General features: G+C 33.0%; 1 protein-coding gene across 1 annotated transcript; it reads left to right on the forward strand.

Moving 5' to 3' along the window:
• Positions 1 to 216: 216 nt before the first annotated feature.
• LOC131851679 (uncharacterized) lies at positions 217 to 12,275 on the forward strand. Its single transcript, XM_059202211.1, has 14 exons — positions 217 to 369; positions 552 to 724; positions 1,690 to 1,866; positions 2,486 to 2,700; positions 5,029 to 5,130; positions 5,458 to 5,550; positions 6,117 to 6,197; positions 7,092 to 7,190; positions 8,185 to 8,238; positions 9,040 to 9,124; positions 9,552 to 9,663; positions 10,004 to 10,086; positions 10,651 to 10,789; positions 11,505 to 12,275. Exons 3-14 carry the CDS (start codon positions 1,742 to 1,744, stop codon positions 12,273 to 12,275), a joined length of 1,959 nt encoding a protein of 652 aa, XP_059058194.1. The 5' UTR covers positions 217 to 369; positions 552 to 724; positions 1,690 to 1,741.
• Positions 12,276 to 13,807: the final 1,532 nt, after the last annotated feature.

A 13,807-nucleotide genomic window follows, 5' to 3' on the forward strand; every position in this document is an offset into this window, starting at 1 on the left:
TCTATTTATTTTTAGTTTGTGCATTGTTTTTTGATTGCATTGAATTCATTGATGACACATTGTTATAATAAATAAAAATATATATTGAATTGCAACTAAAACAACTCTCTTACGGACTCTTTATAATGCTATACTTGTCAAAACTTTGATTTTGGCAAATACGCTGACATTCCAAGCCTTAGAAGAAAAAAAAACAGTTGTACTACTGTACTTGAATAATATAGGTAGTTTTATTTATTTTACTCGTTATTCGTCGTTATTTTATTTTCTTGGGATTATGAGAAGACCTAACAGATTTTGCGAAATTTGTGGTGTTCGTAAAACAAATAATTATGTATTTTTAGCTAGATTTCCTACAGATCAAAACCGGTAATTGCATTGTTATTGTATAAAAGTAATAATAGCATTGTTTTCTTTGATTTCTTTTGTCTTTATATCTGTATTTATAAAAACAAATATATTTATGTACCTATTTCTTACAACTCTGCTTAGTTTGGGACGAGTTAGTGCTGTGTAAATTATACCGGGTTATTTATTATTAATGTTTTTAGATGTCGCGCATGGATAAAGGCTGTAGGCGATGAAAGTTTGGTTAATTACCCTATAAAGTATCTCCATGAAATGAAATTTGTATGTGGCCAACATTTTTCATCAAAACAATTTACCAAAAAAGGATTTAGAAAAAGATAACAAGCAAATATACAGACACACTTTTACAATATTAGTATGTATTAAAATAGTGAATAATATTAACCTGTTAACCAGGGAAGTCCTTTTTTAATTAATATTTATAGCAGCATATAATGCATGCGAATTATGTTATGATACTTCACTTCAGGATGTGTTAGTATGTCATACCACAACATGATTTCATATATGTATATATTTGTAAAGATGTATTCATATGTCTCTCCCTACGCACTAGTGTTTATGTTTGACATATTTATACATCCCATTCAGTTAACAGGAATTAAGTTTAGTTTTAAACATGAATATGAATAACATTAAACAAATAAATGAAAGAACAAGAAAGTAAATTTATACTTAAGTATTTTTTTTACATTATACCTGTTCAGAGCTTAATTTTGTAATGATATCATTGTCCTGATCAGCTTTTAACCTTTGTGATGAGGGTAGGAAGACAGATTATGGACAATGATTCAGTTTTTTCAAAAATTAATGCATTATATATTATGATGGGGTTAGATTTGTGACACTTATTACAGTTCAAAATTATTAATAACAATATTACATAATTTAATTCCAAATTGTTATACATATAAATATTTCATTCACTTAATTTTAGTGCCTAATTTAGTTCTTTAATATAGGAAGTGAATTTTATTTTGTTCGTTTGTGTGTATGTAGGGTGCTACCAAATTATCTCAATTTGCTTCTGCATCATCTTTATTAGTATGTTTTTTAAGATATATTTATATAAGATAGATTCTAGTAAATTATTATATATTTTTATCTGCATCCATATGGGACTACATGAGTGCAATGTAAGTTTGGAATTTGAAAGCATTAATTTATTTTTTAGTAATACAGAATAATTAAGTTTTGTATCTTCTCTTTTTATTTGTATATAAATAACACTGTGCTCTGTATCGAAGGAATGTAGATAATTTAGTAACATCTTATACATAAGACCTATTTGTCAATCATTTTTGGTTGGTGCCTTTTTAGTTTTTACTGTTGTATTTGGCGATCGTGTTACCAAGTGAAATTGTTAGTAAAAATGTCAGTAAAAAACAATACTAAGGAACTTAGACGGAAATGTTTCAAATGTGGCTGTTCACCATTTGACGATGCAAACATTAAATTGTATCGTTTCCCGAAGCCCGGAACAACCAACTCACTTCGGTATGTATTTTTGTTAATGGATTATAATGGTATGTTGTACCCGTCTGCGCTAACGGTTTACGTTGGCTCCCCGCCAGATTGTCGTAAACCAGTGGAGGATGATAAGATGAACATGAGGTCGGGTCAGGTAGCCCATCTTGATAAATTCTCCAGGAATTTATCAAGATGGTTTCCAGATGGAACCGCGTGGAGGGCAACCTGACATGGTACATTGCTAGCTATGGGGTCATCAGTCCACATTACTGACAATCCTTTTCCCCGTCGCTTGCTTTAAACTGTCGTGTCTAGTACACATTATTAATATAGTTAATCGGGTATAATTTAAGTAGTTTTATGGTAAGTATATTACCTGTTTCGACGTTTCGATTAGATTGTACTGACCGTGGTTACGAGATGACTGGAGTACAGCGATTTTAATAGCTGCCTTTACACGTAAGCTCTTTTCACGCGCGAAGGAAACACATTGCCAACAGCTACAGTGGATTAAAAAATATCCAGCGAAATGTTGGGATGTCATATATTGTGTTCACTATGACGTCGACAATTAACAATGCTTTTGACTACCCATGTGATTACAGTTGTGGCGGTATATTATTATTTATTACCGATTTTGTTGCAGTTGTGTATCATGGGCAAAATACTGTTTTCCTAACAGGGACTGCCACCTATCAAAATTGCATTCTAAACTGTATACAGAACACAGAATGCTTTGTAACAAACATTTTAAAGATACCTCTTTCATTGACTACCCGACCTCAATGAAGATTCTCAGACGATTTGCTGTTCCGGAGGATGATAACGATGGAGTAGATCTGGATGAATGTTCTAATCAAGGTACCTACTTGTGAACTTATCAAGGTCTCCCTTCTTGCAGCTTGCTATGTAAGCTGTTTCAGTCTGTCTGTTACAGTCAACCCTCACATTGTCTTTGCTAAAGAAACATTACATTAATTGAAAAATGTTTACGTAAGCATTAGGGGAGGGGGTAAGCAAAAGTAAGCTTGAAAAATGTTTACGTAAGCATGGGGGGAGGGGGTAAGCAAAAGTAACAAAAACCGCTTGCAAAATGCGTTGCGTAGTTTTAAAGATTTAAGCATACATAGGGACGGACAGACAGCGACAGCGATTTTATTTTATACTATGTAATGATTACATTATATTCTTATATCTTCAGCTACGTCTTCAATAACCCCAATCGTTCGTTGCACCGAAACCAGAGCCTTATACAATCCCAGATAGTGATGTAAGAACCCCTCCGATGGATTCCCGGTACAATTCAAACGGGGATCGGAATTACGACGGGCCAAGCTGAGGTTAGAACCCCTAGTGGTGCCCTCAGACTAAAGTCGTTACCATCAGGCAGGAGTTGGCCTTCAGTCGCTTCCTAAGACCTTTGGATCGGATTGGAGTTTAAGTGCCATCTGCATATCATTACATAAAACGGTTAATTATCTATGGCGAAATTTGCTTTTACTAACCTTTATTTTTACAGTAAAATTACTGAAGTAAGAAAAAACCAGAGTATTTTAATGAATGACAAATCTGTTATTATTGTACAGAAATAGAACGATATGTGTATTTTTTTAATTGAAATAACGGCACAAATTTTCGTTCGGAATATGTATTTTGCAGCAAAGATGAAAATAATGTTTTTTTTTTTAATTTAAGATAGATTATAATAAATATTAAGAATATAAAAAAAGAATCAAGGAATGGCTTTGGAGTTAGATCTTTACTAGAGCTTTTATACACTTTTTAAGGAGTTCAAGTAATTTTAATGTTATATTGCGGGAATATAAATAAAGGACATGTGAAATAATTACGATATTTTTATTTATATATTAATATATATAATTGTACACTTGCAGATAATGCATATATGTATTTGTGTAAACCTTGTCTTCGTTTTATATTTATATTCTTATAATACATATTTATAAAGATAACTTGTAACAACGTATATTATTATTGTAATATTAATATTTTCATAACTTTGTACGGAATTGTTGTGAATGGCGAAAATATAGTAAGTTCATTAAATTCCCGTACATTGTTATAAAAATTAACATATATTATTTAAAAATGATATAATATATATTATACATATATTGTATACATTGCGGATGCGCTGTTATAGTATTCTTTTTATTTATTGTTATGTTCTTATTTTTTATTACATATAATTTTATTTCTTTATTATTATTTTCAATTTATATTTAGGTATACTAGCTGCACCCGCGACTTCGTCCGCGTGGAATTTAACTTTATTTTTCTAAAATAAAAGTAGCCAAAGTTACTCCTTATTACACCAGCTACCTGCCAAAAAAAGTCCCGTTAAAATCGGTCCAGCCATTTCAGAGATTAGCCGGAACAAACAGACCGACAGACAGACAGACAACAATTGTAAAAAGTGGTTTTATGGTTCACGTACCGTGTTTATATTCATATGCATGTAGTGAAAATGGTTATTTCAATATTAAAAACAGATACTACAATTTTATTTATATGTATCGATTACATTTATGTGTTTATTTAATATTTTAGTTGTTATATTTATATATAAGCGTTTACTTTTTGCTGTTATTATCATTTACTATTTTATAGGTTAACGATAATATATATATAGCACTGACAATATTATCTGATTACACCAATAATGAGTGCGTAGCGATTTTATTGATTGTCGCATGCCTCTTACTTGTTACACTGTAATTATTTATATAAAAAAAACATTTATCAAAAAGAGCAACACACAAGTTTCTTGCTCATTCTTCTTGTGATGGAATGAGTGGTAGAATCAAAATATGACTATTCAAAAGTGCTTGTAATGAGTTTATTTGAATAAAGATTATTTCTATTTCTATTTCTATTTCTATAAGGGTTTGAATGACTAAAAGGAATTGTGGAGTGGACTGGAAGAAATCCCTCATATAGGATAATTTCGACATTGTACAATTTAAGATTATTGTATCCTGTCATTTTAAATGTTTTTACTGTACAATAAGGTTTTACATACTACATTCGAGAGACGGCGGTTTTTTTTCTTTCCCCCTATTACATTGTATTCAAATATACCCAATATAGGCATAACATTTACGGCACTTTTATTTAAGTTATACATACGATATTATTTATAACCGTTTATTGTTTTCATTGTTACAGGACAGTCTTCAGGAAGTAGACCCTTTCATACGGAACACAATTATTTCAATCCACTGAAAGGCGTTTCAGATGTACAGAGTATTACACTAACAGTTAACGCCGGTAAATATACCTTTTACATGTATATTGCAGTGATTCTTTGATGCGTGATAATAATTGAGAAATACTGGAATGTTTTATAGCGGAGGGGAATAAAATAGATGTTTACTTAACGGCGTTTAATGACAGACAAAGACTATGATACATATAAATAGATACGAGAATTTTATATATTAGATATCTTAGGAAAATTCACACAGCGCCACCTAATCCCAAGCTAATGTTACGGGTACTAGACAACCGATATAAATAGCTAGACACCGTATTATTTTTGTAAATACCCTACATATTATACATAGAAAATACCCAGGCCATGTTATATGATTTCAGATACAGATAGCATTGTACACAAAGAAAAATATAATGAAGTGATCCAACATCATAAAGGGAAGTTAAGTCTGGAGTTCTTTGACGAATGGACAAGTAAGTGGTCGACAGAAGTTTTTTCTTGGTTTTATCCAATATTTTAACTGCTATTTTAATTAAGACTAACGGTTTTTTTTTAGTGAATGATAATGGAATGATGCACCCGCCTGCGCTAACGGTTTACACTGGCGGGGCACCAGTGGAGGATGATAAGATGAACATGAAGTCAGGTCAGTTAGCCCATCGTGATAAATTCACCGGGAATTTATCACGATGGTTTCCAGGGGGAACCGCGTGGAGGTCAACCTGACATGGTACATTGTTAGCAATGGGATCATCAGTCCACATTACTAACAATCCCATTCCCCCCAAGACTAACGTTTGACAATGATCAGTTACTGAGATACAGGCTTCGTGCCTAGTTAGGTTCCCAGGCTCATACAATTACAAATTATTTATAATGGTTTAAGACCTGTATATGAATGTGGCTTAATAAATTAATAAAATTTCAATTTATAAATGTATCAGTGGCTCGCTGTCTATACAACGTGTTTATATAAATACAACTACAAACTAATAACTACCAGATGGAACAGTGCATACATCGAAATGTTTCTTTACAGAAACCACAGACCAACAGTTTCAAGGTAGAACTCTCTCAGAAAGCGAGGAGCGAAGCCGTGTGGTCTTTACTGCAAATGCAGGTATGGAGTAATCTTTGTATTCGCACATTTTGACTTAAAAATGTAAAGTTACTACGACTATTTAAAATCTCGTTCTTCTTGTGATGAGTGAACGAGTGCTGCTAGTAGGAACTGGTCTGCTCTAATCACTAAGACTGAATCCCTCTTATATAGTTTTCAACCAGTTGGTTGTATATTTAACATTTTCTCCATTCGAGTATTTAATTGAATTAGTGCTAGTTGGTAGTTTGTATTCGCACACTTCAACTTAAAAATGTAAGAACAAAATTATTTAAAAGAGCAACACGCAAGTTTCTTGCTCGTTCTTCTTGTGATGTGACAGCTTTCCGAATGAGCGGTAGATTAAAAAAAGGATTATAACTATTCATAAGTGCTCAAATTAAGTTTATTTGAATATTTCTATTCCCCTCTATTATGATTACTTTTGAATAATAATAATCCAGGGCAATACACACAGCGCCATCTAGAAATTCTCATGATGTAACTACTGTTGTAATACATAAGATTTCCCTATATATGAGATAATATAAAAGATAAATAAAAAAAAAGATTATTATAAAATTAAAGAGTTTGTTAATCATAATAATGTTTTTGTAGACTAAACTTAAAATTAATAGTGCTGACATATTTATCTGGTTGCACAAAGAAGTAGCGTAGCGGTTTCTATGTTGATTATCGCATGCCTCCTACTTGTTAATGTGTTTATTTAAAATAACATTTATTCAAAGGAGCAATACACACGTTTCTCGATCATTCTTCTTGTGATAAGTCTGCGTTCCAAATGAATGTGACTATTATATAGCTTATATTAAGCTTATTGGAATAAAGAATGTTTCTATTTCATTATTATTATTATGTTATATTTTGTGTAGTTTAGTATCTTTGTTGTAACAGATACACAGACAGAGGAAATACAGCGCGAGCCGGCGTTATTCTCATGGCAGGCGGATAGTTCGATCGTATGCGATGAAGATGTAGTAGAATCATGCACAGGTACATTTATTGTTTATACAATAATATGGTTACAAAACTTATACACCTCATGGCGTTCAATACAAAACACAATTATGCCCCTATATTATAAATACTAGCTGTTAACTGCGGTTTTGTCTGCTTTATAAAAACAAAAGATGGCCTATAATTGATAATTTGATAGGTTTCTTATATGTGTGGTGGTGGTTGAGCTATGTGCGGTGTGCCGGCTGTTGAGTGCTGGTGTACAGCCCAGCACAACAGATGAGGTGCGGAAGATGAGGAAAGCGAGGCGAAACAAGAAACGCAGTCCCGATAGGTCACAGTGGTTTATTTCGGGTTACAAGAAAGCACATACACAGTAGTTCATAGAGTGACTGTACTCTACACAGAATATAGTATGAAAAGGAGTGAAAGAAGAATGATAGTATGAAACAGAAATTGATTTGTTATAATTGCGATGTATTTTATATATAGCGCGTAAGCAAGCGAGTGACACAGGTTATGCCTAAGATGTAAAAATCACGACTGCGAGGCGAGGCATCTCATGCACCGCCCCGCGCCCCGCTGCCGGGACCCGGTCCCGCGCGCGGCTACATGTATGTATATATAGATAGCTATGTACGTTAATAATGAATTTAATATTAAGACGCAGCATAAGATGTAACTATATTAATATAATAAAGTGTGATGTGCATAGTATAATAATAATATAGAATAAGTAGATATAAGTGTAAATATAATGTTGATGTATGATTATGTGTGTGTGTATGCCTGTTTGTCTTTATTTAATATTAGTATTTATAATTATATTTTAATATATAGATATGAAGGCTGAGTAGCCTATATATGTATAGGATTAATTTAAAAAACAGTGGAAAGAATTATTTACTAAAATGGCAGATACAGAGAAGAGAGCGACACCATGCGGTACCTATGTCTATATTATTTGAATGAAGATTATTTCTATTCTATTCTATTCTATTCTAATGTGTAGTTACATGTATGCTTGCAGATGCATGGCAAGAAGAAGATCTATCGATGTATAATGATGATAAACCAAACACAGGTAAGATTCTGCTTATAATTATTACAACACTTTATTATCTTCTGGTAACTTTATTAATATTATTATTATTTATGTAATGATTTCGTGAAGTCGTGTTTAGGTAAAAACTGTTCGTTTGTTGAGAAATTAGGATGGAATTTTCACTACAATTGAATGATAAATATGTCTCAACTTATATGCGTCAGAAAGCTGAGGTAAATAAGTATACAATTTCATTAATTAGTTTATTATTTAAATAATAGATGGCGTTGTGCTAAATGTATTTTCTTTATTATCGATGTCGGTACGATTATTAGCGAAGGTACGAAGTCCCGGGCAATATTAGTATAATAACAAAATAACACATGTACTCTAAAGGTGAAGTCGAATTTGGTCGACTCCAAGGAAGTTTTGTATGTCCACTTATGTTTCTGATTAACGTTACAGTGGTGGAAGTATCGATATTAAACTAAAATCAGTTCGAGTATGGTGGTAGCTCCCTACTAGCCATGCCATGTTGTTGGATTCAAATGTATCTTTGAATCCAACAAACGACCATTGACTAAAATCCAACTATACAATGACCGAAAAGTAAAGATCTCTATCTTCATCACAACAGTTGATAGTGCATCTGATTACCCCATATTGGAGAACAGTCGTGAAGATATATTCATAATTATTATTTTACAAGGTGTACCATTGAAGACATTATGATTATTTAAAACAATTGTTTCATGTATGTAGCTTGGTCCCATAGCTTGCATGAAATTAAAAAAAAAATCTTGCAGTAATTGAAATAACTTAATTTTTTTTTGTTTGCAGATAATAAAAGTGAAGATGTATACAGAAATCAGCCTCAGATACACGAAGGCTACAAGTGCAATGATTGTAATAGTGGCATATCAGGGTGAGTAATTTCCTTAACTTATACGATTTATACATTAATCATATATATTTATTTAATTTATTTCGATTTCCATCCATCCATCCAAGTTATATTCCATAACAGCACTGTTTGCTATTTTATTTTATCATATTTCAAACTGACCGCCGCGCGGCGCCAGTCAGTAGGCAGCGCGCTGAATTAAAAAAGTAAAAGGCGGGAAAGCAACTCTGTGCATCAGTCTTATGGTTGAGTTTTTTTATTGTTTCCTCGCAAGTGTGTTGAAAAACGTCGTATGATGTACGTACGTATTTAACACACTCGACTCTATTACGCCCTCGCCTTCTGCTCGGACTGAAATTGCACCTTGTGTGTTAGTTATAACAATATATTATTATTGCACGATAAGAGTCGTAATAGAAGAATTAGTCTACTTATGTGGTGTGTTCAGTTTCAGGTACACGTGCGTGCAGTGCGAGGACTACGACTTGTGCGAAGCGTGCGAGGCGAGCCGCGGCCACTCACACCACTACATGCTGCGGGTGCCGGGGCCCAGGCCGCAGGTTCACATCTTAATTTTTATACAATCTTCTTCTGGTCGTCCAACGGTAATCCAACGGTATTATGTGACATCCATCCACTCATGCGTTGCCATTCCATAGTACACATGTCATTCCTTCAATTTTTATTAGAGGATAAGAGGCATGACATCTGATCTGTCGATGTAGGAGGATCGATGTCTCTTTATCACCTATTTCAACCAAACAAGAAGCCATGCGCTTCTTGTTTTGTAAACTGTGTTTCGTTTGAAGGAAGGAAAAGAAGGGGGGCGAACTGTAAAACTACAAGTATATGCTTGGTTATACAAAGAGTGTGTAGTATAAAACTGTTTTTTTTTTTCAGGGAGAAGTAAAATTAATATTGGATACAATTAGGAAGATATTAAATGAGTCAATGGTAGATATTAACAATGAGTTATTAAATAGGTAATAAAAAAATATTATTATATAATACTTGTGGTTTCCTGTATTTGTAGTGAGTGTACAAGTGAGTGAATGAGTGTTACATTATTGACATTTAGTGTACAGCTGTTTATTTTATATTACAAACAGACACTTCAATTTCATTAATTTATATCAATATACCTACATGTGGGAATGTTTTATGTGTATGAACGCTTGTATGTGTGAATACAAGAATGGTTGTTTGTGTGAATTCGTCTTTAAAGGATTCCCAAAATTTCCAATCTATACATTTATACATATAAATAAAATTGGAGTGTCTGTTTGTAATATTGAAATAACCGTTTTTTACTACATGCATACGGTAAATACACCAAAATAACATTTCTTACAATTTTTGTCTGTATGTCTGTCTGTTTATTCCGGTTAATCTCTAAAATGGGTGGACCGATTTTGACGGGACTTTTTTGGCAGGTAGCTGATGTAATAAGGAGTAACTTAGGCTACTTTTATTTTAGAAAAATAGAGATTAATTCACGCGGACGAAGTCGCGGGTACAGCTAGTATTGAATATGTATTATCTTTCAGCATAAAGGACGAAGCAGATGAGACAGTCAATGAACAGGATCCTTTGGAAGGTCTTACCACACATCCTGTCTCACCAGACTGTACCCAATCTTCACATGTTGGAACATTGAACATGGATATAGACTTAACTGATGATGCGGTAAGATTCATTATGGCTTCTATGATCTAGCGATACAACATATCGTCTTAAGATAAAACGAATTTGATCACCAATAGTGAAGATGATGACGCTTCCAGTAGCGGTGGTCAAGTTTCCGCACTGAATATTTGTGGTCTCACACATGCTAATGGTAGCGCAATTAAAAAAGTAATATAAATCAGTGAAGTAATTAAATGAACTATTTCAATAAAATATTTATTTATAATTTTAGAGCCACAGTCTTGTACTTGGAGCTCTTGCCACTTCTCACGATCTTCCATCATCCTCTCTAAATGATGATACGACACGACTTCTTTAATTTGCTTGATGTAACTGTTCCTTGGTCATCCTCTCCTCCTCTTTCCTTCTATTTTCTCCTCAATAATTATTTTCATGAATTCATTATGCTATATTAAGTGTCCTAACATTTTGCCTCGTCTATTTTCTATAGTATTCAATATCTGTATTTTTTCTTTCACCCAGTGTAGTACTTCTTCATTATTACTATTGTCTTTTCAGCTAATTCTTAACATCCTTCTCTAACAACTCATTTTAATAGTACCACTTAAAAAATATTAAAATGAAAATCTGAAACCGTAAATCCGAAGATTACCCGGAACGTCTAAATCCGCAAACTTTACCTCTTTATAATATTACTAACATTAATAGTTGTATAAATTTGAATGTACAGTGAAAATAGTTTTTTATAATACAGGCAGCCGCTCATTCTAAGGAAGCCCCTAATAAAGATCACAACATAAGGAATCCGGAGGCGTTTGAAGATAAGAATATTAGTGCTCCAAATAATATTGATGATAGTGACAGTGAAAATATGGAAGAAATGTGGTTAGACGAAGACTTCGATACGTATGATATTGAAAACGACATGACCCAACCGAAAACAACTGAATACGTATCTGAAACTGATAATAATAATTCTGCCAATAGTTTTATGCCATTACAAAATACAAGTTTAAAATCCAAAGCGAATACTGAACGGGGAGTTATAAAGATCAAGTGCGTCAAATCGAAGACTGTGCAAGATGCAAAGAAATGTTTTGTGGTTGTTAAAGACGTTTTTAAAAATATGAAGCCTAGTCAGGTTTCTAAATTAAAAATTAAAGATATCGAATGCAAAATAAGCAGTCAAGATATTGAAAAACAAATACCATTCGTTTCTTATAAAAATCGTAAACTACCTTTAAGTGTTGCCATTAATACGAACAGCACTCATGTTGTAAACAATAATATTACATTTATGAGTGCAAATGCAAGTGGAGTAGGTATAAAAAATGTTACTCCACATGCAAATAGAAGTCAAACTATACAAAACATTACACCATTTAGTACGAATAGCAGCCATAATGTTTCAAAAAAGGTTATTTCCATTAGTAATACTCATAGAGTTGCAATATTAAAAAAAAATATTAAACTAGCTCCTACCCATAGACATAGATCAAACAACACGAGTGATAGTACGAGATAGATTTTTTATAAATGATAAAGACTGATAACCTAACCCGACAATTTGTAAAATACTCATATGTGTTAACCAAAACAAAGAAGCAGATTAATTAACATAACATTTAGTATAGGGACAAAGTGGATTATTAGTAATGTGGACTGTTGACCCCATTGCTAGCAATGTACCATGTCAGGTTGACCACGCAGTTCCCTGGAGAATTTGTCATGATGGTTTCCAGGAGTTGAGAGTTGACCTGACTTCATGCTCATGTTATCATCCTCCTCTGGTGCCTCGCCAGCGTAATTCGTTAGTGGCGGCTGGGGCATCATTCCATTATCATCCATAAAATAAAAAAACTATATTAAACGAGTAGTCAGTACAAACCTAAGCTTCCTACAAGATTGATATTGTATTTCTAAACTATTTAGACTGATATCGTCAAATCTTTACCACAATTTAGGTAAGCAATTAAAGTTTTGGACAATTGAAATATAATGTTAAAAAATGGAGTTAGCAGGTTAACAAATTGTGTCAAAAGACGTACGGACACCGTGAATGCTTTAAGTGTTCAAAGAAATCTTTAAGGAACTCCAACTCAAATGCTGTAATTGACGAATTCCTTAAAGTTTGTTTGTGTGCAGTTTCATGGTGTATTATTTGAAAAAATCGACATTAAAAAAAGTGTACCGGCCATCTGTCAGACTGCTTTCGATTTGTGAACAACTAAGTCATATATAAATATATTTTGTAATTGTTTGTTGAATTTATTCTAAGAAACTTATAATCAATACAAGTTTTGCACGAAATATTCATTTAAGTTAATTATAGTGAAGTTTGTTTGTTGCGTACGTCGAAGAAAAAAGTATACCCACTAAATTGCTTGTAGTAATGTTATATTTTGTAAAAGTAAATTAAATTAATATTTTCCTTTTTAATATTGTTTTTCTGTATTACCCTTATTTCTGTTTTCTTAAAAACACGTGGATATGATTTGTCACCAGTGTATGGTGATGGAATAAGAGCTATCCCATTGTAGCATATACTGGTGTACTGGTCAAGAATTCTTATTCAATACCCACTTGGTAGAACAGTCGTGGTAGAGTAAGGGGCTGATGTTATCCGCGTTACTACAGGTCACGATTTCTCTACTGTCTGGCATTCTGGTAGATTCATGGAGTGGACCGCATACCTCTGTGCTGTCAATTTTAGGATCAATTCTACAATAAAATGCAACTTTACACTAGATTACTTACGATTTTGATTAATAATAATACCATGGACAATTCACACAGCACCATCTAGTCCCACGGTAACTAGAGCTTGTGTTATGTGTACTAGACAACTATTATAAATACATAGATATATATTTTTTTCGTAAATATTATACATAGAATACACCCAGACAGATACAAACAATCATACCTACTAATGAATACAAATGTTCGTACCGTGCGACCATCGAAAGTAAGGCAGTGTGTGAAACCGCTGGACCACCGAGGACGTAATAATTGAGCAACAGTACAAGTCCTATTACCTAATATTATAAATGCAAG

This window comes from Achroia grisella, unplaced genomic scaffold (assembly GCF_030625045.1).
Source record: "Achroia grisella isolate CSIRO2021 unplaced genomic scaffold, CSIRO_AGI_Agris_v1 utg1174, whole genome shotgun sequence".
NCBI lineage: Eukaryota > Metazoa > Arthropoda > Insecta > Lepidoptera > Pyralidae > Achroia > Achroia grisella.